Source organism: Recurvomyces mirabilis (genome assembly GCF_035927965.1).
Source record: "Recurvomyces mirabilis strain CCFEE 5264 chromosome Unknown scaffold_1, whole genome shotgun sequence".
Lineage (NCBI taxonomy): Eukaryota > Fungi > Ascomycota > Dothideomycetes > Mycosphaerellales > Teratosphaeriaceae > Recurvomyces > Recurvomyces mirabilis.
In genome coordinates this window covers 951,514-977,159 of record NW_027041935.1, presented here as the reverse complement: position 1 = coordinate 977,159, position 25,646 = coordinate 951,514, and the positions used below count along the sequence as shown (strand labels likewise).

The following is a 25,646-nucleotide window of genomic DNA, read 5'->3' as shown; positions in this document are numbered from 1 at the left end:
AAGTTCGGGGTCAGTCCTGCCGTGTGCAGAGCAGGAATGGGCTCAATGAGTAATTGTTGCATTCATGTTTATCAAGTCGTGATGGCACGTGAAGAGGGGGATAACGTGGGGGCGAAAATTTATTGTGCTGGTAGAAGCTGAGGTGGCTTAGAGGCAAATGAGGAACATGTGCTTCATAGTTCTACGACCTCGATAGTTCTCTTGGAAACATGTCACTCCCTCTCTGCCATTCCTGTAGCAGTACACTCGTCTCTACCCGCAGATCCTCACAAATAGCATCGACCTTGATATCTGCCCTATCCTGCCCAAACGGATCCTCCACCTGAGCCCCGATGGCTTCTATACCATATAACGTGAACGCAATGAACGACGTAAGCATGATCGACCACCACCCCATCTCTCCAACCAACGCAAAAGGTACTACACAACAGAACAGTGCCAAGACTTGCCGCATATGGATCAAGTACGCCACCGGTAAGGGCGTGAGATGGATGGTCTCTAGACTTCCATAAGCTGAGACGAGGGCGTTGAGTTGGACAGTAAGTTGACTAGCCTGTGGTGCGTGAAACCAGCCTCTGTCGTGTCCTCGTTTAATGTAGGCTTCGACTTGTATGCTAAGCTGGAGTAGAAGACCGAGACCTTGGTCTTCGAAACCCCGAGTACCAGCAGGTAGGAGCTCGCTATATTCTGGTTTTGCCATGGAGTGGCTTTCGCGGCGGCGGCGCACGACTTCGGAGTTGGGCATCAGGAGGGGGAGATTAGTGGAGCCCCATTCTGCTCGAAGGTGGTGTTTGGTAGCGTACATCATGGCCAATAGGATGCGGACTGTGCGTTCTGTGTCGGCTCTTTCGGCTTCTGTTAATGGTGGACCATTGGCTTTGTAAGAGCAAGTGAAGAACGTCCTCGACAAGTTGCGGATGCAGGTTTCGATGGCCGTCAGATGCTGGGTGCCCTGCCAGAATCTCTCGTACGATGTTGAATTTCGAAACACCAGTAAGAGACCTACGACGATTGATAGGCTGGGGATCACAGTGCTGGGGATGCCCAGGTGGCCGTCCTTGAGCATGTCGATGTAACAGATGAGTACTGCAAAGAGTGCATGTAAGAGGACAGGTATTGCTATGTCAATGTGTATAGCTCCCTTGACAAATCGTAGGACTAGCGGCCAGCGTCGAGGCTTCTTCCTCGTCGAATTGTACAAGGGAAATGTTGGCGACCGCATGTGATGTCTGGCAGTTGGCATCGCGGTATATCAGCCGTTGTAGACCTGGTTCTCGGTGTCCTGATCGACAAGACGGAGACGACAGTCCGGTGAATGCGAGTCGGCAGTAGCGTTACAGCTTTTGTTGCAACTGTTGTCGCAATATAGCAATGTTTTGGTCGGCGGAGGGGTTCGCTTCGAAGTCGGCTTGAGTGCCGCAATACTGAACTCTAATTGGACAGGACAGCGGCTGCAGCCGCTGGAAAGGATGTTTGTGCACGTGACTGTTGTTCCGAGCAGTGTTCAGAGTGGTGTGTCAACGCCGGCGATGACTTCTTCGATTACGTCCTCTACCGTGATGCCTCTCAGCACCTCACGTATAGCATCCGGATCGCTTCCATACCGTAAGGTTCGCTCTGTCTCTGCCGTGGCCAAGATCAATCTATGAGGATACACTTTTTTCGCAGCCAACGTGACGAGTGATGGTGGTACGTAGTCCAGTCCATGTAGAGGTGCAAGGGCTTTAGCTACTGCACGCAGGTGTCGTGTTGCGGCTGCGGTGACTCCCCCATTGACATAACGACTTTGGCGCAAGAAGATGACGATGTTGTGAAGATATGCGTCCACTTCTCCGGTCAAACGAACGTTGACGGTCTGCTCTTGTAGAGTGCGCAGCTCGCCACGTGTGAAACTTGGCAGTGAGTAAACATCCTCTCGGCTCTCAAGATGCGGAAGTCCATCCTCTGCTCCATGGAAGTGAGACATGCCGAACATGTCATTGAGGTGATGGCTCAAACGAGCTCCTCGCTTGGATGCGACTACGATCAGCAGGAAGTCTCGCGGTGCGCTGTGCATGGCCGTTCTAGTGAAGATGCGTTTGGTGCGCAGCAGCTCCAGAGTCTGAACCTGGACGCTTTCACTTGCCACGTCGAGGTGCATTGCAATGACTACATCTGCAATTCGTCGATCGTCCAATGCGTTTGTGAGACTGCTGAACTTCCCAGGATTGGCACTTGGTCGTATATTCTGCCGGGGCGGAGATCCAGCATGGTTGTTGGCCTTGTCTTGTCCTTCCTCGGCGTCCTCGAAAGTGTCGATAGACTCGACCAAGATGGCTTCACTAAATTCGTCGACAGTAGTCTTTCGTGAGCAATTTATAATGGCAGTCTGCAGGCCAAAAGTCTCGCGGCAAGTCAAGACCAGCTCGTTGCGTAGATCTTTGCCCAAGTGTGAGGGCGACGAGCAGATGCAATGCTGTCCAGAGGCAAGTGAGACCAGTACGGCGAGATCAAGGTCACTGAGTTGCTGGAGGCGGCCATCGACTATACTGGCCATGGCAGTTGACAACCAACACTCTCGGTCGCGCACCTTTCAGAGTAAGCAGAGGATTAAATGCATGTTTCACGAGCAATTCGGCATCCGATGCTGGAGGTCATCATCTTTAAAGTGTTTCTGCACGTGCGACCTAACCCTAACCCTAACGGATCAATGCCGCACGACTTCACAAGCGATAGTAGCTGCTCCTCGTTGCTCTCGTGCACACATATCATGCACCTACCATGATACACAGGCGGCTGCTGCTATGTCGAAACCACGAGCCGACTGGGAGCAGGTCGGCGATCGGTTCTATCGAAAGACACAGCTGTACACCTCCGTCTTCGACCCCGATCTCGAGCTCGAGAACCACGTCGTCACTGGAGCTCCATATAGCGGCGCTGTAGGTACGCACGTCTTCATGCAATGTACGAGCGGTACTGACCGGCTTAGCTGTCTATCGGGATGAGTCAAAGATCTTCTCTCATCGGGGCGCGCAAACGACGAAGCCGACCATTGACATATACAGTTGTGCTGGGAAGCTAATACGGCAGATCGCATGGGACAGAGGGACTATAAAGGCTGTCGGCTGGTCAGAAGATGAGAGACTACTGGTCGTGACCGATGACGGCAACGTGAGGAGCTATGCAGATCTACAAGGCGAGTTCACTCCGTTCAGCTTGGGTCAGGGCGCAGAGGAACGTGGTGTACAAGCTTGCAAGTTCTGGTCTACTGGTTTTGCGGCTCTCCTGGGCGACAATAGCATCGTTGCTGTCACGCGATATGACGAACCGAGACCACAGCTGCTGGCATCAGCACCGCATGGAGAAATTGTTGCCTGGTCTGTCCTACCGCCAGAGTACACATCTTCACGCTCGGTAGAAGTCCTGCTGGCGATCGATAAGACTGTGTATGTTGTGGATGCGTCAGAGTGCGAAGATCGCGGTCTCGAAGCGGGACCGTTCAGACACATCGGCATCTCACCGAACGGCAAGTTCATAGCGCTATATACAGATGACAGCAAAGTCTGGGTCATCAGCAGCGACTTCCAGGCGCGTCTCAGCGAGTACGACTCAAAAGTTAAAACACCACCCAAAGATCTGCAGTGGTGTGGAAATAATGCAGTGGTATTGGCTTGGGAGGATGAATTGCATCTAATCGGACCCAACGGCGCTGCTTCAAAATCCTACTACGACTCCTTCATGCACCTACTGCCTGACATAGATGGCATTCGAGTACTGACGAACGACGTGTGCGAGTTTCTGCAAAAGGTCCCGGATCCCACTGAGGAGGTCTTTCGTCTCGGCTCAACATCTCCTTCGTCTGTGTTGTTGGATGCCCTAGATCATCTGGAGCGGAAGTCGCCAAAAGCAGATGACAACATTCAACTTATCCGCACGAGTCTCGACGAGGCCGTCGATACCTGTGTTCGAGCTGCCGGGCAAGAGTACAGCATACACTGGCAGAAGCAGTTGCTCAAAGCTGCTTCTTTTGGCAAATCAGTACTCGACTTGTACAACAGTGACGACTTCGTCGATATGACGGAGGCGCTGCGAGTTTTGAACGCTGTGCGCTTCTACGAAGTCGGCATACCCGTTTCGTACGAACAATATATTCGCTTGACTCCGGAGAGGCTGGTGCAGCGCCTGGTGAACAGGCACGAATACTTGCTTGCACTGAAAGTTTCCGAGTATTTGAACTTGCCTGTAGACAGGATATATGTCCACTGGGCAGGGCAGAAAGTACGATCAACAAGCACGAACGAGGACGGTATCTGCGACGAGATTGTGCGAAAGCTCAACGGCAAACGTGGCATTTCCTTCGAAGAAGTGGCACGCGCAGCATACGACGAAGGTAGAAGGGACCTTGCCATCGAACTTCTTGAGCACGAACCACGAGCGGGCAAGCAGGTACCGCTGCTGCTCAGTGTTGGCGAGGAGACAATAGCACTGGACAAGGCCATCGAGAGCGGCGACACGGATCTGGTGTTTTACGTACTACTCACCCTCAAGAAGAAGATTCCACTGTCCAACTTTTTCCGGACGATCAATAGCCGATCAGTTGCTACAGCCATCGTAGAGTCATCAGCTATTGATCAGGACCAGGAGCTTCTGAAGGATCTGTACTACCAAGATGACCGCCGTGGTGATGGCTCGAATCTACTCGTTACAGAAGCACTCTCAGCATCAGACCTTGGCCCTGCCACAGACAAATTGAAGATGGCTGCGAAGCTACTACGTGACAGCAAGGAGTACGCAACGCAAGTCACTGCTCTCGAGGAGGCGCAGAAGTTACTGCGCTTCCAAGAAGCCTTTGAGAAGGATCTCAACGATCGCTTCATTGGTCTGAGCGTTAACCAGACCATGAGCAAGCTGATTGACAAGGGTCATATGAAGCGAGCGGCGAAGGTACAGACGGAGTTCAAAGTCAATGACAAGGTCTACTGGTGGACGAAGTTACGAGCACTTGTCCGTAAGCGGGATCTGAGAGAGCTGGAGGAAATGAGCAAGATCAGGAAGAGTCCCATCGGGTGGGAGGTGAGTCCGATCACACCTCAGCAACATGCAGGATGCCTTGTACTGACCAATGCTGCAGCCGTTCTACAACGAGATACTCGGCGCTGGCAAGACGGAACTTGCGGCCCTTTTCATCCCAAAGTGCACGACTTTGACAATGGCGGAGAGAATCGAGATGTGGATGAAGTGTGGTAAGGTTGCTAAAGCTGGCGAGGAGGCTCTCAAGGCGAAGGATAGAGGTGCGCTGGAGGACTTGAGGAAGCAGGCGAGTGGGAACGCTATGCTCGATATTGATCGCATGATCAGTCAGTTGCAGAAAGGGCGTTGAAGGATATCGCCGCACAGCCATGTTGTCTGCTGAGTCTCCTCCAGAACAACGTACTGTTCACAATATGCATGCTTGAGACCGTGCCAACGCCATCACAGGCTATCAAAGCGCTCTTTTCAGCCTTCGGCTGCTATCTGCGGTTCATTTACCCCATGCTCCCCCGCTTCCATGCCTGATCGTCAGGTACCGCGAGAGCATCCTAGAGATATTGCCTACACGGACAAGCTCGTCAACTGCCATGCCACGAGTACCGATATTGTTAGCCGTGTAATGCTGACCGACTATGAGCTCGGCAATGCTGGCTGACGCACTTCCATGTCACGCAGCAACAAGGATAAGTTCGTGTCAAGGTCTCGCATTTCTCTGTGGGACGTGAACAAGACTACCCATCAATAGATTGCTCTGGAATACGAGAGACAATGCGATTCTCGGTGCTGACATTTCTTTCCTTCGCGGCTCTTGGACTCGCCCAAAGCCCACCACATGGATATGGAGGTGGTGACGAGCCTGTGGCACCGGGCTTGACGTTTCTTTACCGATCTTACGCTGTTTGTGGTAATGGACTATACAATACTGAAGGTCCCAGAGGTATCCGCACAGCCATCCCTATTCTTGGCGGCAATGTTACCGGACCGCGTATCAAAGGCCAATTTCGGGATCTGGGAGCTGATTGGGGTGTCACCGATGTGCAGACAGGCAAGTAGCAGCCGTTCTAAGGGAGGCACAATGCTAACATCCTGTGATAGGCATCTTCAGTGCTGATACGAGGTACAATCTGCTCACCGACGATGGCGCCAATATCTTCTTGCAGACCAGCGGTCCCGCACAACCCAGCGGCGACCTGCACCTGAGGATTGTGTTCGAGACTGGTGACAAGAAGTACTACTGGTTGAACAATGTCATTGCCGTGGGCGTGCTCCATGAAGTAGCATCAAATGCGACGACGTTCACGCTCCGCATCGATGCTTGGCATGTAAGTCGACACGAGCAGGCTGGCCTTCCTGACGGCGCGTTGCTGACTCGTTGCTTGTTTGCCAAGATGACATCCGAGTGGAATTCGACGACTTTTATCAACGGTACAACGTACGCATGATACTTCGAACGTGACAGAATGCGAGGACCTAGCCGTTGTCGACGGCTTAGACCGTGACCTGTGCGTCAAATGCGAGGAAACATGGCGAAGGAATCAGCTTGGAAACACGGGTGGTCGAACGATCTGTATTGATGAAGCAGCTTAAAGCAATCACAATCTCTGTTATAAGCCCAGGTAGCTGGAATGATGTTGATCTAGTACCATATCCAGCGATGTACATCGGCATGGAGACGTCTAGTGTTGATCGTTTGAACTAGTGTGATCATGTTTGTGGCCATGTCTAGTCCACGGCGTCTTTTCTGTGGCCTTAACATCAAGTTAACATGGTTACGACGCCACACACCACGCAGCCTACGTAATAGTATTGAAGTTACAAGGGGTGATGTCCCAGAACGGTGGGACTCGCGAGACATCGTCCGACCGTTCGACTTTCGACGTGATCTCGAAGTCTACGTTTCCTTCTAACACGCTGTAAAAATTATATTTATACTTATTAATCCAGACAGAGAGATGTGCTTAGTCTAGAGGAATGTAATAAGATCTATCTTGTCCTTATAGTGTCCCTACAGCCTACGTTATAAGCCAAATGGTCGAAATCTCGTCGAGATCTCTTCGAAGTCCTGCCCTTCTTACATCCTACCCCGTATAACGTTAAGAACAATGTGGTTCCGTCGACGCTCAAATTCACCGGCGACGGAACGGTGAAGCACAGACGATCGATCTGCATCGGCGGATCTGGGAGCTCAATTGTCCCGGGCTCCGAAGCTCTTGCATCATGACATTGCAACTCATCATCGCCCACGCGACTCCGTCGCGTCAATGATGTTGCGATAAAAGTAGGTCTCTGCTAACTGTGTCCTGCTCTTCGTGACCGTCAAATCCCTCATCGGATCCGTCATCAACAACACAACCTCAAAGCAGACTCCCAAGATGGGCGTCTCACTCTCCACCGCGCGTTACCTTGCGCCAGCGTCCTTCGCCTACGACTTCGCAGCCCAGCAATATGGCCTCTGGTCCAGCCCTAATATGCAAGATATCCACGACAAGAACCTCTCGTTCTTCAGCCCCAATCCATACTTCATCGGCGCCTTCTTCTTCCCACAGCAGTTCTTCCAGCTCGCATGGCTCTACAGACTCTGGAAGCTCGATGAGCGCAACCCACAAGAACAAAAGGAGCTGGAGACGATCAGGAAGTTCGTGCCGTACTATGCTCTCGGAAATGTCTGCATTGGCACCTGGATGTTCTTCTGGAACTCGAACAGGCTGGATATCAGCAACATATTCGTGATCGTCAACACGACTACGCAGTTGTGGTATTGCTTCACTCAGCTCGAGCCGATGAACACGCGCAGTTGGAGCTCGATTCTTACCCATGTGGTCGCTAAGACCTTCGCTGGCATTGGTGTGCTCGATCTGCTCCACAATACCAGCGCTGCCTACTTTGTTGGCGAGACCCCGAGCACGCTCGTCAAGGCAGCTACAGCTGTTGGATTCTTGGGTCTCGGGGCTTGTAGTGATTGGATTCTGGGAGGCTGCCTAGTGTACAACCTTGTTGGCCTTTCAGTTGGTCAGGCGGCATATGGCGACAAGAGCTGGAGCACGATGTTGGGTGCATACGCTGTCGGTACTGCGGCAGTAGTTGGCCTGAGGAACTACATGCGGTAGGTCCGTACCATGATGCCACATGGGTTCGCATGATGGGTTCTGTGGCTGATCGTGCATAGCCCACCTTATGTGACGAAGAGTGGCGAAGGATATGCACAAGCTGCTCAGGATGAGGTAGATGATCGTGTGTGAGCGTTGATCAACTTCAAGCTTGGCTTTATGTAGCAGGTGATGGTATGGTGTACAATATCTCTTTTCATGAACTTCTACTCATATATCTACACAGTCAGATGGACACTGTCATCAGTCGCTGAGCAAAGCGACGACCTGTGTCTAGATGTCGGACGTGAGCGTTCTACTCTGGAACGGTCTTGGTTGGCACGCGCTCCACAGACACAGCTCGTGCAGCTTCGACCTCGTTGGAGTTTCTTCCGCTTGTGTCTGCGCTCATGGGAAGCTTGCTACCATCCCATTTCGCAGATGTGATGGGATTGACACCGAGCACATACATGGTATCGATCTCTTCAAGAGACCTGTCCTTCGATTCAATCACGCAGAAGAAGACAATAGCAATCAGAGCGGCGCAGCATCCGGCGAAGACAAGGCCGTAGAGGTAGTCGATAGCGCCTGTGATGAAGCGGGTGAAGAACGACATCACTACATCCACGTTAGCATCTGCCACGACACTTGCGAACCGAATGACACTTACAGAAGTTCCAGAGCCAATTGGAGGATGTAGCAAGAGCCATGCAAGGCGCTCTGTATCTAGCGGGATACAACTCCGCGACCACAGCCCAGACGAGCGGTCCCCATGTCGTGGCGAAGGCGACGATAAAGAGACAAGAGAAGACGATAAGGATGTTGCCGGCCGTAGGTGTGTTCATTGGGTTTGTCTGGTCCAAAACGAAGTGTCCGACAAAAGCGAAGACCATAAAGCACATGAACATCCAGGCGGCTCCAGCCATCAGTGCGCTTCGTCGACCACACTTCTGGACGACGTAGAGACCACCGAACGTGCAGCCAACATTGACTGATCCTAAGATGATTTGTGTGACGTATGAGTCCTTGAGACCAGTGGCGGAGAAGACAGTTGTGCCTGATGAAGTGAGGTCAGCAACGAGATTAACATGAACTCGCTTTAGTCTGCAACGCACCGTAGTAGAAGAAGAAGTTAGCGCCAGTGAGCTGTTGGCCGGCCTGAAGAGTAATGCCTAGGATCGTGCGGTAGACTTGAAGCTTTGTCAGTAAATGTTGGCGAAGAATGACCAGTGGTGAGCTCTAATTACTTACATATGCGCGGGCCCGTGAAGATCTCGTGCCAAGCTGTTTGGGCACCGGCCTTTTCTTCGTTCAGCTTGACACGGATTTCAGAGATCTGGTTGCTGACCACAGGCGCCTCAGGAGACAGTCCGGCGAGCTTGGCAATCGTATTGCGAGCCTCCTCTTCACGACCCATTCTGTATGCGAAACGTGGAGATTCTGGTAGAAGCAGGATTCCTGCGCCAAGAATGAGTGCCCAAAGGAAGGAGAGGCCGTTCGGTATCCTCCAGGATGCACTGGAACTCATCTCATGAGTCCCGTAATTCACCATTTCGGCCGTCCAGATGCCCAGAGTGATGAAGAGCTGGTATGAAGCTACCAGTACACCACGAATGATGGCCGGGGACGATTCAGATTGGTACATTGGCACCGTCACTGAAAGAGCACCTATACCCAGTCCATTGACCAGTCGACCGATCGCGAACTGATACCAAGCATGCGATGAAGAAATCTCGATGATTGTGCCAATGCAGCAAAACAGTGCGGAGACCGAGATGGCTAGTCGACGACCCAGCGAATCTGCCATCTTGCCCGCGATGAGCGAGCCGAACAGTGCGCCGATGCAGAGCAAGCCGACGATAGCGCCTTGACGGGCGGCAGAGAATAGAAAGCTGCCATCGGCTTGTCGTTCACCGAATCGAGAGGCGAAGTCTTCCATTGCGAAGAAGCCAGAGATCTGTCCGGAAACGTAGCCGAACATGAAGCCTCCAATCGAAGCAACGAGGCCAAGGTAGACGGCCATGAAGGTAACTCTTTGCTCTGTGTCGGCTGAAGGCCTCTTCTCCAGTTCGGCGGCATTCTGAGCTTCACGCTCTCGACGCTTGAGGAACGGCATATTGATTGATAGGCGACTGAGGAAAGGAGAGGGATCACAACGGGACGAGATGTGTTGTAAGGAAGGGTAGAGGGATGAGAGCTCTCTTAAGGAATCGAAAGCACGGACACATCGACATGCAGAACTGTTTGGGATATGGAGCTCAAAATACCGGAGGCCCATGGCCAGCCCACATTGATCATGCCGGGTTGCCGTTGGCAGATGCCTCGAAGGCAGTATTGTTGCGGACAGCATACTCCGTGTACACGAGACTCGAGTGGGCTCGAGCTCGAGTCACGTCTGCCATACTCGACTAGTGGCGATGTTATGGGTCGGTCGTGTCAAAAGTTGTGGAACTTCGGTATGAAACTCGGTGTCGTAGTCGATCACGATTAGATATGCTGTGATCTCATCAAGGTCTGCTGCAGTGTACGTCTGGACTCGGTAGATCAGATAGTGTCATTCGTTCGATCGCAGCCATACAGCTGCTGTCTGTCTCGTCGGAGTCACCGTCATGGCCTGGATGTATTTAGTGATCGGTACAGGTTGGAACATATAGAGCATGCTGACGTAAGGAGAGCGCCTGAGCTGCCAAGCTGCCAAGCTGCAAGGTTCTGCACAAATGCTTGGTGGTAAGCACTGATGTTGAGACCTCAAGTAGTAACTTCGGAGGTTGTCTGCTAAAACTGGGTCCCGGCCGGTCCCTAGCGTCCGAATGAGCCGTCATCACTGCAGTCCGGACAGCTTAATGATCAAGGTCAGTCTGAACGTTGCTTCTCCAAGCAGTATGATGTTTACCAGGCGTTGAGATTCGCCGCTGGATGAATTTAACAGCGGAGAGCAATGATGATGCCGTCTTGTCTTCACACGAGGTGTTGAATGACGCACGTCGATCGGCAGAACTCAAACAGGTTCGCCGCCGGTGTACGACCGACACCACTTCGTGCAGTTCCACCGAGTGAAGTCCATGGTTCCGATGACAGAGGGATTCCGGTCGAACACAGGACCAAGCTCGACGGATGATGATCCACTCCCATCCTTGGCTGCAACGAAACCTGCATCGCCACAACGCTAGAAGATGTTTAGAATACACCAAGACAAAGCTCGAGCGAAGTAAATCTTTTGCTTCTTGAGCTTATGCCAAGGCGGCAGAGCCAGGGCCTTGCATAAGTACACGTGACCCAATTCAGATTGCACTACAATGTTTGCCTCGCAGCGTCACAGGTACACAGCAGATCGTAGCACAATTTATGAAGACTCAAAATGCAGAGACCGATCTCAAGTCATGTCAAGTCCTTGTCAGCTTCTTTTAACTCGACTATGTATATTACACTATGCTGCCTGTCCAGGGGTCTGTTAATGGTTTCCCAAGACTGATCCCTTAGATTGTTGATGATTGTCGCGCTTGTTGGCACAATGCAAGTCTTTCTGCACCTCCTCCAATGTGTAGCATACATAGCTTGCTTCCTTCTGCGTCCTTGCCGCACTTCATATCTAAGCAGCCCGGCTCTTTGGGCGGCCACTGCCAACTCTCTTCGCTGCAGGTCTCTGTAAGTGGCCTGCAGGGATCCAGGACTCGTCGTAACCACTTGTCTTCGTCACAGCTGGCCCATCAGCACCAACGACTGAGGCCTGGTCAGCGGGTTCAACAGGTTTGCTACCCCCGGAGCTCCTCTTCGCACGCTCTCCGCCCTTGCCACCGCGCCTCTTCTGTGGGAACAGGGTGGTAATCCAGGTGGTGTAGATGAAGTAGCAGAGACCGCCGAAGCCTGCGAGGAGGAAAAGGTACAGGAAGATGCTGCGACAAGATCAGTATGCGTGCCATTACGGATGGACACTGTACGCCCTAACTTACATTTGAGGGTCGAAGAAGCTCATCGGAGCCTCGACCACGCTCACGGTCTCGTTGTATGCCAGCTTCGTGAAGACTGCGCCCTCCTGATTCTGCAAGACAGTGGCGATGCTCAAACGCAGATCCTGAGGGTGCATCTCCGTAGCAAAAGCGTAGGTAAGAGTCTCGCTCTCGCCAGCAGGAATCTGTATCGCATATTTCTGTGCCGTCAGGTTCCTGAGCACGACTGGAGGGTCTGGAGCGCCAGGAGTGTCGATCGGCGTTGTGAGGGAGCCACCGACGATCAGGACGGAGATGGGTACAGGTTCATTGTTTGAAACATCCAATAGTGCTTTCGTAGCACGACCATTGACAAGCTTGACCCCAAAGATCTCGGATTCTGGGAAGGTGGTCTTGATCTCGACGGCGAGGTTTGGAGTGCTGCCGACGGTATCTTCCTGTGTGATCTCATCCTGAAGCTCTTCCACCGCCTCGACCTTGTACTGTAGTTAGTATATGTAAGAGATCGTTTGCATGTGATCGTTTCGTCGTACCTGAACGCCTTCAGGAACTTGGGCAACAGCACTTAGTGCTCGTAATGCCACAAGGGCGAGCGAAGTGAGCTTCAACGATACCATGGCTGTAGCAAAAAAGACCCAATGGGGTTTTCAAGAGAATGTTGATGCCAGGGTGGTTGTACAGGTGTTCGAATCTCCAAAAAGTGCGGAGCACCAGCATTCGGCAGCGGCCGCTCGCCATCCACGTCCCGGCTCACGCGGTGGATTTCTTATCCCTACACTAGGTACACTTCGACAACAGACATCCACATCGCACAGTAAAACATCAGTTCGGGCTGAGCATGAAAGACCTGACCCGAAGCCAGCAAAAGGTGCCCGATGCGATATGGAATCATCAGAAGAATGTCCATAAGACGCGACCTGCGAGCTGATTAATCAGTGCAAGGCATCATGCAGCTGCGCTCGATTCGGATGCGGCGTAACATGACTTCCATCAGCATACTTTGGCGATGTTTTGCAGGCTTTCGTATAAGTGTTCACCATCCCCTTGCTCGAAGTTTCAGTCTCCCCACCACAAGATCTCCTACGCTCGTGTCGTCTCTTTCATCACATCACATACGTCCCGCAGCCTCAGCATCATGGCAAACCAAAGTGGCCAGAAGAAGCCAATACTCATATCAGGAGCGGGTCTTGCTTCCCTACTCTTAGCACAAGCACTACGACAAACCAGTCTTCCATTTGTGATTTACGAGCGCGATGCATCACTCTCATTCCGTGCCCAGGGCTATCGTCTCAGATTGTCGACTCTAGGTCTGGACGCAATTGAATCTGTGCTTAGCCCAGAGGACTGGAAATTGTTCTGGGACACCTGCGGCAAGACAGGTGGAAGCGGCTTCGCTGCTCTGAACGCCGTCACTGGTGAGGACATTACACAACCCAAGTCCGATGCACCGCCTCAGAAAATGGTTGAGCAAGAACGAAAGGGAGGACCACTCGATCTTGGATCTCGTGATGGTAAGATCGTTGGCATTGCTCGTGGCGAAATGCGCAGCCTGTTCCTGCGAGGCATTGAAGACCGTGTCCGATGGTCTCACAACGTCACTGGATATGAAACCACAGAGACTGGCGTCAAAGTAATCTTCGCCGATGGCTCCAAGTCAGAAGAGGGCGAGATGCTGATCGGTGGCGAGGGTATCTACTCGAAAGTCGCAAAGCAAGTCTCTGGTGGCAAACTCAAGACATACGACACAGGTGCACGAGGTATTCACGGCCAGGCACCTACCACATCCTTCAAGGAGCTCGGCGAAGGTGTCTGGCGGGCCGTAGACGAGAGCAGAGGAGAGGGCAACAAAGTCTTCATGATCACGAACGTCCGACCAAACGACATGGACGATCCGAATGTGAACTTCGGCTGGACCATGGGCGCCCAGCCAGGCGTAATTCAGCCACCGAGCGGTGATTATGCCATCATCGGTAAGCCAGCGGCGGATATGGCAAAGGAGCTGTCGAAAGACTGGCATCCACGACTCATGCCACTATTCAATAATATGTTGGAGACAGAAGCCGCTTTCTGGAAGATCACATGCTCAACTCCATGGGGCGTTCCCGAATGGCCGAACGATCCTAGAGTGACTGTCATAGGCGATGCCGCTCACAGCATGACGCCTGCGGGTGGCATTGGGGCGAATACTGCTCTCCGCGACTCTGCCCTGCTTGGGAAGTTGATCGCCGAGGCCGGAGGCTTCGCCGAAGGGATTACGGCTGCGTATGAGAAGGAAATGCGTGTCTATGGCAGCGAGGCAGTGGCTCAAAGCTATGGGATGGCGACGGGACAGTTTGGTGTCAAGATCACCGAGGACTCGGCAACAGTGTAGCAGGACTTTCAAGACTCCTGTTAAACACTAATGTCATATTGATGTAATGTAAGCTGATAGCGCTTTTGTGGAACGATGCCGAGCAAACTACAACCTCACCTAACCTCTCATCGCAATCTCATAGTGCTTTGCGTTGTGATCATGTTTTAGGGACTATCTGAACGAGCCGGTCTGATATTAGTAGTTCGAACGTACAGTGATGGAGGCGTGATACGTAGCCTTGTTAAAGTTGAATGATATAACTATGGATGGATCTACATATGAATACACCATGGCCGTTTCCCGTGTGTAGCATGAAACCCGTTTCGTAAGTGTCAATCATACATCTGATCGTCGTGTGAATAGAAGTCCGAGTAATGAATAAGGAAAGGTGGGGGCGTAGGGCGTGAAGAATAGCGAGTTCCAGTGTGGACTAGTGGCCTGCAAGGCGGCGGCGTCTACACAAGCATTCATCATGTCGAACATGAGAATGTGTGGCTCGTTCGGAGTGTCGTTAGCATTTGGAGCGCACGGCATCGTGGTCTTCGAAGCGAATCGTAGTTCCTACGCCATCATGACAAGATCTGTCGCCTACGGATCATCCTCGTCAGCCAAAGAGTGCAGCGAAAATGAGAACCCTTCCCGATGCAACTCACCTCCTCAACAGGCTCTCGATCGTGGTATCGTTCAAACTAGCATCGTCAGGTAATTCATCAAGCACAGGCACCAATCCAGCAAATTTGTCGCCGCTTCGGTAGGCTAGTAATGCTGGAATGCCCGCTGGTTCCATTTCAGCATCAAGGTAGTGCATCTTTACGAAGCGAGTCTCGAGATGTCGTCGTGCTAACTGTCGTACACACTCTTCGATTGCACAACTGACTTCGGACTAGAAGAACTTGTTAGCAGAATCTCACCTCTTTTGGCGGTCCAGATGTTGTCAAACATACGTATTCATCGTAGATATACACAATCACCACGGTATCCGCAGGCGACTTATCCACCGCATCTAGATACCCTTCCCCATCTACCGGCGTCAAACTGCCATATATCCGTCGACTAGGCGTACGGTTGTGCATACGAGGCTGATTTCCACCTCGATGTTGTAGCTCCCTCAATCTGCTGTTCCGCCACTGTGCCATGAAGTCATCATCAAACTCGTCTTCTTGTTCTTCCTCAGGATCCCGAGCAGATTCCGCCGCCGCTGCTGCTGCTGCTGCTGCTGCCGTCTTCTCCGCCTGTGCCTGGTCTTCCAGTGACAGACCGTTCTGTACGTGCGATGCTAGTGTCGACGAGCTGCGGACAGAGACTCTATGCTGTCTGCGTGAGTCGCGAAAGTGTTGAGCGTCCGAGATGACTCCTTTTGGGCCGGTGTTGGCGTTGTAGCGGGTGAGGGGGATGGTGCTACGGGCCTGGCTCATGCTGGGTCGGGGCTCGTCATCATCGGAGTCTGCGTGAGAAGCTGGAGGTGTGGCATCGTCGTCGTCGTCGGAGAGGTTGAGGAATGATCGAGCATCTTCGTTGTCGTCCTCTGGGTGTCGGCTTCTGCTCTCCTTATTCCTCATCAACTCGTTGAATTCTTCCTGTGCGGTGGCCATGCTGAGCTGGGGGTGAAGTGGTCGTGCGCAAGCTGATGCCGATCAAACGATGTGCGAGGAGGAGTGGTCCTATATCGCCAGATCTATTCTTGGTCGCCAGTGACTGACTAGGTAAGGTAGATCCTCGAAGTCAGGATCCTAGATAGGTACCTCCCCCCAAGCAATTCGGTAGCGAACACAATCTCACTATAGGCAGAGGACATACAAACACCCAGGCCCTCCTTGGTAGACCACTGAGTCGCAGTCCCGTACTTGACTGAAACACTCGGCCGCAAAACCTTTCAACTTTCACTCGACTCGCATCTCCCGAGACAAGAAGAGTCGAACACCGCCTCGGTCTCGGTAATCGTAAGCATAGATTAGCCACATGGCCGGCCACAACCTCATCGCTCATCGTGAAACATCGCGTGAGTACCTGCAGTAGACAGCATGCACTCCCAGGGGTTACCTCACCTGAAAGCGAGCGAGCCATCAAGATGCAATTTGGGCAGAGCCCCGCCATGCATCGCGTGGTCGAAGCAAAACTCCAGCCCTGCAGCAGCGGCCGCCCGAGCCATCCGAATGCACGGGCAGGTGTAACAGTGAAGGTTTGGTTGGATGCTGTACTACCATAGCTGCGTAGCACGAGTGATCAGATATCAAGGGAAGGATTCTACGCTCTCAACATCGACATGCACCCTACCAACATTTTCCATCAATAATGACAGCCAGTGACGGTATGCACGAGCTGAGGAAAGATGACGCTTTTGGCACCAATATAAGGACCGCTGTTCGTGCATATGCACACTGCAAGGGGCAATAATGTCAATGCAAGCCGCGCATGAACTACAAACGGCTCTGCTAGACGGAGCAAACGAAATCTGTCGGTGAAGGAACGGTGACAGCCGCATGATGATGTAGACAAGACGCTTGGGATAACAACAGTATTTGGGGGGGGACCACAAGAAAAAGGGAGCCAATCGCTACTACCCGTTGCTCCTGGTTGCGCCATGACAATGCATACCAAAACCCATTGGGCTACAATAAGCAGCGAGCCCAATCTTTCAACAAGGCGCGCCCAGGGTACGTGAAGAAGAATCTGGATATCGGTTGTAAAAAGCCCATGATCCCGTACTGCTATTGAAAACCCTCCAGGTGGCGCATATCCTCTACCTGAAGAGGTCACCCGACTTACTCCTTCGCCTTTCCCCGAGCAATATCGTACCAGGCTCACTCGCCAGGATTTGCTCTCTTTGGTCACTGTCGGGTGCTGGAAATCTCTCTTTTGTGGACACGCCACATCGTACATGAACGCTGATCAAATGGTGACTGGGTGCACTTCCGCTCCTTGGCTCGTAGTGCATGAATTAGAGGTAAGGTAGAGGTGTGGAGTCGAAGGGAGTCGGATTGTGTTCTGGCTGTTCGGCAGCTGTGTTGTGAGAAGAGGATCATGCCCAGATTCTCAGCTGTGGAGTCGTTAGCGTGAATTCATGATGTATGTTTCCAAGTGCGAAAACGAACCATTGAATCCCAAGAACCAGTGCACAACGACATCGCATCGTTGGAGACCCCTAAACAGCTCACACGGTTGTCGTGCCCTTGGAGTGTGCCGACGCGATCGCCACGGAGGACATCCCAAACCTGGAGAAAGCGTTAGTGACGATCAAAGCCAAAGAGTTTAGCCGTAAAACAGGCGAAAGTTACTGACTTTACACTCGAAATCGTCGTAGCCAGCGAACAGCAATCTGCCGGATACAGAAAATGCCACAGACGTGATGCCGCATACGGGCTCGCCAATCTGTCAATCTGTCAGTCTTACCGCTATTCCTCTTGCTGTCCATCAGACTCACTGTGTAACTTTGCAGCTCGCGATCTGCACGTATATCGAACAGTCGGCAGGAAGCGTCATCAGAACCAGTACCGAAAGCGTTTCCATTCGGGAAGAACTGAATAGCGTTGATGTCAGAGTCGTGTGCAGCAAACGTCTGGCTGCATTTTTGTTGTCGGATATCCCACAGCTTGGCGAACGCATCACAAGCTCCAGACACGAACTGATTGTTGTCGAGCGGGTTTATGCTCAAGCTCATCACATCGCCGAGGTGGTCCGCGAACTCCGAGATCTTCTGACCAGTCTCAATGTCCCACAGCACACAAGTCATGTCACCAGAGGACGTCAGGATGCGCCTGTCGCTGATGAAGCGGCAGCAACTGAGATATCCGGAGTGTCCGCTTAGTTCTCGTGCTACCCGCGTTGGCCCATCTCTTGCCGAAAGGTTGTAGATCGAGCAGATGTTGTCCAAGCCACCACATGCGACGTAGTTGCCACTAGGTGAGTACGCGCACGTCATGACCCACGATGACCGGAGAGGAATGGCGTGCACCTTGTTGGTCGTATACGCATCCCAGATGATGAGTTTGCCGTCCTGCGATGCGGACACGAGATGCCGGCGGTCAGTCGACCAGTGCATCGCGTAGATCTTAGCTAAATGTCCTCGTAATGTGCGCTTGGTTTTCATCGACAATCGTGGGAGGGCTTCCACTCTGTCTCGCGCGACAGCGCGCACTGTTGCACGATTTGTCAGCTGGATATACTTCATGGCCAATGTGTACGACACGACAGTGTTTGAGCACGTGGGATGGCGATGACGATAGACATACGGGTGGTGTCGGCGAGATCATCCTTCTTGCGCTTTATCCTGTCCTTGAGGGCCTCTGCATCCCGCCTCGCTATCTGTATCTTCTGCTGGACCGACTCCGCGCTTGGATCCGCCATGCCGACCGTCACCGACCGCAGACGGCGTCAATGCCAGTCGCAAAACTCGTAGGGTGGTCGTAGAGAGGGTGTTGTTCGAAATGATGTTGGAAGCCGAGGTGTGGTTGGCAATCGACGGGGCTCGGTAGCTCCCTCCTCGTCGCGCCTCGTAGCTGCGTCGTCCTGGGTGCCCGCACAGCGGCGTAGTCACTTGATCAAAGATGTTGTTAGCCTTCGTTCACTGCTGGCAGCAGCAACGACAGATCAATGCAGCGGTCCAGTAGGCACGGGCGAAGGTGTATGGCGCGCGAGGACGAGGTAGATCCGAGTGTTTCGCTCTCGTCGAACAACGGGAATCAAGGTCCATGAATTAGGGGAGCGGCTGTGGCCCGTGCACCAGGCCCGACTAAGTCGCAATGCCACCTTCCGCAGAAAGCAAGAGGTCAGTAAGGACAATGTGAACGGTGATGATCTTCGCTCGCCCTATTTCATTGGGCAGCAGTCTGCTGATCATGCCTCATGTGCACAACTGTTCACAGGCTGATATCCTGAGGCGGCAATGCTGCACGACTACCACGGTGGTGCAGAGCGAAGCTGAGCAGAAGAGCTACAGGACGGAGATTGATGGGTGCATTAGCGGGCGACTACTCGAACGCCAATACTGCAATTGCCGGTCCATTGTTTCCCCAACATCGAGCATTGATAGGTGACCTACTGAGGTCTAATCGGACGTGAGGACGATCATGATATCTTCTCGAGATCACAATAATACCTGAAGGACAATGGCTCGTCGCCTCCATCATGCACGATCATCCTCCTTTGCCAGCTTCTAGAAGCAGGGTCCCTCGTGAGTGACTCGCGGTCAGACAGCAGGACAGTAATGATCTCCATCCATTGGCGAAGTGAGGAACAATGATCGCCCCATCTACTCGATACTCTACCTCGCCTCATCCAGATGTGCCGTCTCACAACTGTTCCCATTTGTTGTTGCTGTCCACGCTCGCTCACTTCATACAAGCGACCAACACTCACATCAAGATGATGAGAATAATGAGTGGCGGTCGAGAGCGGCGAGCAATTTGTCCGCCTGCATAAACCCAGTATCCACACCACAACGCTCAGATCGCATCAACGTCCTGCGCTCGCCCACGCAGATCTTCCGCCACAGTGCTTCCACCGCTTGACTCGCGGACGAGGAAGCACAGGCATGCGAGATACGACATTATCACGGGACGACCGATTTGCGTCCCTATCGATCAACAAGATCTTAGGTAGATACTGATCTTATGTTGAAAGTGAATCTCGTGTACGAGTACAAACATGTCAATGTGGGATTCTGCGTTGTATAGATATGTTGTTACATGCCTGATATCAGAAGCGGTAGCTAGTATACAGATAATATATAATACAAGCCAGAAGATCACGATGCTGATATGCCAAATCTGGGTGCCAGATATCCCGCCCAAGACCAAAGATGCTGCTGCATCGTTGCGTGGCGGATCGGAAATAAAAAGCGCGCGCCGATATATTAACAAAGTCGTCATATTGTTGGCGGCATTGCTGACGTTGTAGCGAAGTCATGTAGACGTTGAGATCCGCGTAAGAGCATCTCGTAGATGCCTTGTCGAAGTCAACGTGCTCGTACGCATGGGTAGAGGCTAGTCGTCGTCGACCTCGACCATCTCGCCAGACTGCTTGATAGCCTTGAGTCTAGGCAGAGCCGCCAGGCTAGCGTGGGCCGGAGCCCGCATGATGTGTTGCAGAGGCAGAGTGTAGCAAGTGGGCAAGTCGCCAGTGAAGCTGACGTGGGCGAGACCACGGATGTCGGCGAAGTTGCTCAGAGAGAGGTGGAGTGTGTAGTCTGGGTAGCTCTATTGAGGATCGTCGAGGAAGCGGTCCTTGAGGATGTCGCTGAAGCGGACGTCGAGACTGTGAACGGCGGGTGTGAGACCGAGAATGGGCAAACCGGTGGTGGGGGTATTGTGATGAGTGGTAGGGACGTTGATGGCTGTGAAGCTAATGTGTTGGGCAGTGATCGGACTGACACTGCCACTGCTGCCAGTGTAGGTGCCGAAGTGGGGGAGAAGAGAGTCGAGGCTGTACACCCACTCCCAGCTGCCGATGTCGAGCACAAGATGCTGGACATATTTGAGCGTAGTAGGACTGACGAGGTTGAGCACGACGGGCACCTGAGCTTGGTACTGCAGGTCGTGGTTGACGGGTAAGGAGAGCACGAGGGGCTTGTTGCGCAAGACCACGAGAGCCTCGTTGGTGATCTGTGGAAGAAGTCAGCACGGTGTCATCGCAGTACACTCGAAGGTATTAGGTTTGCACATACCTGCTTGTTGAGCAGCAAGATCGTCGGCGTCGAGCGAGCTGGCCACAAGGGCATCATAGTCTTGTTGAGCCACTTGCTCATGGTCTCGGCAAGCTGAGGGGTGATATCAGACCAATCGGCGGCGTATCCATAGACTTTGTTGCGCAGCTCAGCAGGGAGATCAAGGAAGTTGATGGGCGTGCTCTCCATGCGTGCTTTGAGCTGCGACGCCAAAGGCTCAGGAAGACCTCGAAGCGTGACACTGCCGACGTTGCGCACACTACGTAAAGCATCGCACGCCTTGCGCAGCGTGTCACGGAAGCCGCAATTGTAGGTCTTGGCCCAACAGATCGTGATGTGCGGCACAAGCTCCTCGTGCTCGAAGCTGATCTCGAAGGTCTTGAGTTTGTGGCCTCTGCTGAGGACGTCGGCAAGCTGCTCGAGGAGAGTCATGTAGCCCATCCAGGAGGCGGCGATCATATTGGACTTGAAGAGTGGGTGGCCGGAGTCGTTGATCGTGATCGACGAGACCGTGTGCAGCAAGGCTGGCGACACGAAGTCCTGAAGGTCGGCGAGGTCGAGAAGGCCATGATCGAAGGTGAGCTGGCGTTTGGGCACGAGTTCGTAAGCCTCACGGTGGATCTGCTTATTGAGAAGAAGGATTGTGGGAGTCCTGAAGTAGACCAGCGGGCCCATGATCTTGGAAATTTCGGTGGTAGTAGCGTCGCGGATCTTGTCGTAGTAGCACTGCAGGAGCTTTCGAGCACCAGCAGTATCGATGGCATAGTCGTAGACGACCATGCGAAGTTCTGCTGGCAGAGCAAGGAAGGGGAAGACACCGCGGATCTGCTGCTCTTGGGAGCGAGTCAGGCGTCGGCGCTTGCGGTCGGTGTCGATGTTGCTGGTGTTGCTGCGTTTGCGGATGGCCTAGGAGGGGGTGGTCAGTGACGTTGACGGTGTGACAACATGACCCATGCGTTCACATACCATCGCAGGCATGTTGCGGGACAATAGGATCGAAATCCTATTGTTGTCAAAAGCAAAGTTGAAAAGGGAGATGGGCGTTACTGCCCAATAGTAGATGCTGTTGTGGATAATAGGACTAGATTGCCATTGTCGAAGGGGGTGGAAATGTTATATACTTGCCAGAAGACGAACCTCACGCCGTCTCCGCCGCCGCCGCTACCGCGCTAGAGCTGCAAGGTGGACTTGAAAACAGGCTTGAAGGTCTCATTGCCCGCATGTAGACAAGCACGTGTGCAGTCACTCACTGAGTAAGTTCGTGGTAGTGGGAGGGAATGGGTGGGTGGAATGCGGGAAACTAGTCGTGAGCTGGCGGAGCTGACTATATGGTCAATGACTACTGATGGATGCCGATCTTGCTTTGGTCAGCGCGTGCAGTCTTGATAGAGGTCCAGACGGCCCCTGAAAATCTGCATGGCCAACTTGGGATTGCATTCTGGTGCTCATGGTCTGAGCCGTATACAAGAAGGCCCACACCCTCCCACTTAACGGCCATGTGCGGCTCACTCGACCTCATTTCGTAGGCCCTGAAACAGCCGGGGAGCGCTAGTGCCCAACGTGCCTTCCTCAATAAGGTCCTGCAGAACTTCCCCGGCTCCAGATCAGGGAGATACCATGGACTGCCGTGGTGATACCTCCTGCGCTCGCGCGGTGTGTCTCTCGACTCAGATTGATCAGATCTGTCGACTGCGAGAGAAAAAGTCACGCAGCTTGAAATCCAAGACCATGCATGCTCTAGCGGTTGCAGCTCAGTGTAGATAGTGGTCAAGCTCAAGAGGGCTGCTGTAGGAGAGCCATTGGTTATGCCAGCCCAGGATCTTTGAGGACGATAGAGCCAAGGATAACGACTGAACTAGGCCCGAGGATTAGTATTCCACGACGGCGGTTGATGCCGGGTCTTGACGGGGTACGTTATAACAAGATCGGACCGCGCAACTGGGGCGCATCCAGATGTCCAGCCCCTGATATTGTGCGAGCGATCCACGTCTCTGTCTCGTGACACCCAGGGAACAGATTGCCTCCACATGAGACTGTGGTCCGACATGAAAGAAACAATCCAGGTGTGTGGGAATGCATCTGTTTCCGGTTATGATGAATGGCCGCTATACTGGGCAAGATGTCACTGCGCTCAGCCAAGGCGAGTCCTTTATAAGGAGGCGGTCTTCTGGACGCCAGCATCAAGTGCTGATATCGTTAGTTCTGTCTCTCTATATGGCATGAAGTGGAGAAGCGCTTATGCTTCTCGCTTCTGTCATCTGGTTTTGCGGCAGGGTGAACTCCGCAGGTCGAGCCATCTGCGTGCCTTTCATCAGGGAATTTCTCAGACGTCACGTCCATCTCGCCAGCTGCCAACTTGTGCATCGCGGCCGTTTGAACAGCAGCAACTTATCTGCACTTGCATCTTCATCATCCACAGAAATACATTCGCGGCAAGTGAACCTTCGAACAGCCGTTCGGACGACCTGCTCCAAAAGATGTCGTCCATGCGCGCGTGGGCGCGTTGCGGGGTTGATACACATGCGACCCCTCATCTGGTTCACTGCCTTTGACCAGCAAGTAAGTGGGTTGGCATGGAGGCCTCATCTCCGGCCCAAGGTATGAAGGGCGCAATATAACAAGGCCAGGCGAGCAGAGAGCTCGCAGGTACATACTCATCCCCTCAATACCTCAAATGCTCATACAGCAGCGTCACTGTCAACATGTCATGTGAGAGATACTACTGACCACCATTGAGGCCATGTTGCATAACTGACTCATTTCTAGCTAAACACTTCATCAATGATCCCACCCATCTCGTGCTCTCGGCTCTGAAGTCCATCACTCTCACCAACCCAACCACAGCCCTCGACGAAGAGAACAAAGTCCTCTATCTTCGACCAGACGCCGCCAAACCCCAGGTCTCGCTCGTCTCGGGTGGAGGTTCTGGCCATGAACCGTCTTTCGCAGCGTTCGTAGGTCGTGGTCTCCTTTCAGGAGCAGTCGCGGGAACGATCTTTGCTTCTCCAAGCGCAGAGCAGATCCGAAGATGCATTCTGCAGCGCGTAGAGGCGAGCAAGGGCGTACTGGTCGTAGTCATGAACTACACCGGCGACGTGCTGAACTTTGGCATGGCTGTTGAAAAGGCCAAGGCAGCAGGCATGGAGGTGGAGATGGTCGTTATGGGCGATGATGCTGGCGTGGGCAGGGAGAAAGGTGGCAAGGTTGGACGGAGAGGTATTGCTGGTACGGTGCTTGTGCATAAGATTGCGGGCGCTTTGGCGGCAGACGGAGCAAGTCTTAAGGAAGTACACAAGGTGGCGCAGATGGTAGCGGACAATACTGTTAGTATTGGGTCATCGCTAAGCCATGTACATGTCCCTGGCCGTGGTGCTACAGAAGAGGAGCTCAAGGAGAACGAGATCGAGATTGGCATGGGTATCCATAACGAGCCAGGGTCGGAGAAGACGAAAGCAGATCTTCCTGCCAATGTCAAGACTATGCTGAAGTATATGCTGGACTCCTCGGACAAAGATCGAGCATTCTTGTCCGCTAGCAGCTCGGATGAGACCGTGTTACTGGTCAATAATCTAGGTGGTGTCAGCGTACTCGAGCTCGGCGGTATCACAACAGAAGTCGTGACGCAGCTGAGCAAAGACTACGGCATCAAGCCTGCCCGAATCATAGCAGGCACTTTTATGACCTCCCTCAACGGCCTCGGATTCTCCATCTCTTTGCTCAAGACCAAGGACACCGGAGTCGGCAGATCGATGATCGAGCTACTGGACGCACCAGCCGAATGCGCGGGCTGGTCTGCTCCAATTTCAAGCAGCACCTGGGCCAAACCGCCAAGTCAGACTCGTGATCAAAGTACTGCAGGAGCCGGCGAGAACAAACCTTGCGGTCTCGAGATCGATCCAGCTGTCGCGACGAAAGCACTGAGGAGCGCACTCGAGCGTGTCATCAAAGCGGAGCCCGATATCACACACTACGATACGGTAGTAGGCGATGGCGACTGCGGTATTGGTCTCAAACGCGGCGCGGAAGGAGTCCTGAACCACATCGACGGCGCTCAGCAACAGAAAGATGCGGGGCTCTATCTCGACAAGATCATTAGCATAGTCGAGAACAGCATGGATGGGACATCAGGGGCACTATACGCCATCTTCCTCAACGCTCTCGCCCATGGTCTACGCTCGCAAGGCAACGGAAGTGGTTCGAAGCCAGTAGATGCGAAGGTCTGGGCGAAAGCGCTGGAGATTGCGTCGCAGAGTATGGGTAAATACACGCCTGCCAAGCCGGGCGATAGGACTCTGGTGGATGCTCTGGCACCTTTTGTGGAGGAGTTGGGCAAGTCGAGTGATGTGCAGAAGGCGGCGCAGGCGGCGGATGAAGGGGCGAAGAAGACGAAGGGGATGAAGGCTAGTCTTGGTAGGACGGTGTATGTTGGTGGGAGTGGGTATGAGGAAGTGCCTGATCCGGGCGCGTATGGGTTGGCTGAGTTCTTTAGTGGACTGGCTGCTGGGCTGCAGTGATTAATCTACGTGTTATCGCGCTGAACCCTCGAAGCGATGCTCGTCTTTCCAATATCAGCTCAAGCCGCTGCGTGG

The 25,646-nt window shown here is 53.0% G+C and overlaps 12 protein-coding genes across 12 annotated transcripts; 5 read left to right on the top strand and 7 right to left on the bottom strand.

The window, feature by feature from the left end:
* Positions 1–181: 181 nt before the first annotated feature.
* Positions 182–1,066, bottom strand: LTS14_000421 (uncharacterized protein; the record flags this gene model as incomplete). Its single annotated transcript, XM_064833134.1, has 1 exon — positions 182–1,066. The coding sequence occupies one exon, from the start codon at positions 1,064–1,066 to the stop codon at positions 182–184; it is 885 nt and encodes a 294-aa protein (XP_064699403.1).
* Positions 1,067–1,504: 438 nt separating this feature from the next.
* On the bottom strand, positions 1,505–2,536 carry LTS14_000420 (uncharacterized protein; the record flags this gene model as incomplete). The annotated part of the gene is made up of 1 exon (XM_064833133.1): positions 1,505–2,536. One exon carries the CDS (start codon positions 2,534–2,536, stop codon positions 1,505–1,507), a length of 1,032 nt encoding a protein of 343 aa, XP_064699402.1.
* Positions 2,537–2,783: 247 nt separating this feature from the next.
* On the top strand, positions 2,784–5,359 carry vps16 (Vacuolar protein sorting-associated protein 16; the record flags this gene model as incomplete). Its single annotated transcript, XM_064833132.1, has 3 exons — positions 2,784–2,922; positions 2,969–5,052; positions 5,111–5,359. 3 exons carry the CDS (start codon positions 2,784–2,786, stop codon positions 5,357–5,359), a joined length of 2,472 nt encoding a protein of 823 aa, XP_064699401.1.
* A 419-nt stretch (positions 5,360–5,778) lies between these two features.
* Positions 5,779–6,452, top strand: LTS14_000418 (uncharacterized protein; the record flags this gene model as incomplete). The annotated part of the gene is made up of 2 exons (XM_064833131.1): positions 5,779–6,055; positions 6,106–6,452. The coding sequence occupies 2 exons, from the start codon at positions 5,779–5,781 to the stop codon at positions 6,450–6,452; spliced, it is 624 nt and encodes a 207-aa protein (XP_064699400.1).
* Positions 6,453–7,382: 930 nt separating this feature from the next.
* LTS14_000417 (uncharacterized protein) lies at positions 7,383–8,249 on the top strand (the record flags this gene model as incomplete). The annotated part of the gene is made up of 2 exons (XM_064833130.1): positions 7,383–8,113; positions 8,177–8,249. The coding sequence occupies 2 exons, from the start codon at positions 7,383–7,385 to the stop codon at positions 8,247–8,249; spliced, it is 804 nt and encodes a 267-aa protein (XP_064699399.1).
* A 163-nt stretch (positions 8,250–8,412) lies between these two features.
* Positions 8,413–10,212, bottom strand: HXT5_1 (hexose transporter hxt5; the record flags this gene model as incomplete). The annotated part of the gene is made up of 4 exons (XM_064833129.1): positions 8,413–8,714; positions 8,767–9,153; positions 9,212–9,286; positions 9,348–10,212. The coding sequence occupies 4 exons, from the start codon at positions 10,210–10,212 to the stop codon at positions 8,413–8,415; spliced, it is 1,629 nt and encodes a 542-aa protein (XP_064699398.1).
* Positions 10,213–11,685: 1,473 nt separating this feature from the next.
* IRC22 (Increased recombination centers protein 22) lies at positions 11,686–12,660 on the bottom strand (the record flags this gene model as incomplete). The annotated part of the gene is made up of 3 exons (XM_064833128.1): positions 11,686–11,989; positions 12,047–12,519; positions 12,577–12,660. 3 exons carry the CDS (start codon positions 12,658–12,660, stop codon positions 11,686–11,688), a joined length of 861 nt encoding a protein of 286 aa, XP_064699397.1.
* A 518-nt stretch (positions 12,661–13,178) lies between these two features.
* Positions 13,179–14,414, top strand: LTS14_000414 (uncharacterized protein; the record flags this gene model as incomplete). The annotated part of the gene is made up of 1 exon (XM_064833127.1): positions 13,179–14,414. The coding sequence occupies one exon, from the start codon at positions 13,179–13,181 to the stop codon at positions 14,412–14,414; it is 1,236 nt and encodes a 411-aa protein (XP_064699396.1).
* A 551-nt stretch (positions 14,415–14,965) lies between these two features.
* LTS14_000413 (uncharacterized protein) lies at positions 14,966–15,988 on the bottom strand (the record flags this gene model as incomplete). The annotated part of the gene is made up of 3 exons (XM_064833126.1): positions 14,966–14,984; positions 15,050–15,279; positions 15,341–15,988. The coding sequence occupies 3 exons, from the start codon at positions 15,986–15,988 to the stop codon at positions 14,966–14,968; spliced, it is 897 nt and encodes a 298-aa protein (XP_064699395.1).
* Positions 15,989–17,415: 1,427 nt separating this feature from the next.
* Positions 17,416–18,740, bottom strand: STE4 (G protein subunit beta; the record flags this gene model as incomplete). Its single annotated transcript, XM_064833125.1, has 5 exons — positions 17,416–17,433; positions 17,489–17,608; positions 17,676–17,765; positions 17,818–18,530; positions 18,626–18,740. The coding sequence occupies 5 exons, from the start codon at positions 18,738–18,740 to the stop codon at positions 17,416–17,418; spliced, it is 1,056 nt and encodes a 351-aa protein (XP_064699394.1).
* A 1,850-nt stretch (positions 18,741–20,590) lies between these two features.
* Positions 20,591–22,035, bottom strand: LTS14_000411 (uncharacterized protein; the record flags this gene model as incomplete). The annotated part of the gene is made up of 3 exons (XM_064833124.1): positions 20,591–20,995; positions 21,058–21,963; positions 22,024–22,035. 3 exons carry the CDS (start codon positions 22,033–22,035, stop codon positions 20,591–20,593), a joined length of 1,323 nt encoding a protein of 440 aa, XP_064699393.1.
* Positions 22,036–23,759: 1,724 nt separating this feature from the next.
* On the top strand, positions 23,760–25,571 carry dak1 (dihydroxyacetone kinase Dak1; the record flags this gene model as incomplete). Its single annotated transcript, XM_064833123.1, has 2 exons — positions 23,760–23,766; positions 23,824–25,571. The coding sequence occupies 2 exons, from the start codon at positions 23,760–23,762 to the stop codon at positions 25,569–25,571; spliced, it is 1,755 nt and encodes a 584-aa protein (XP_064699392.1).
* Between the last annotated feature and the right edge of the window lie 75 nt (positions 25,572–25,646).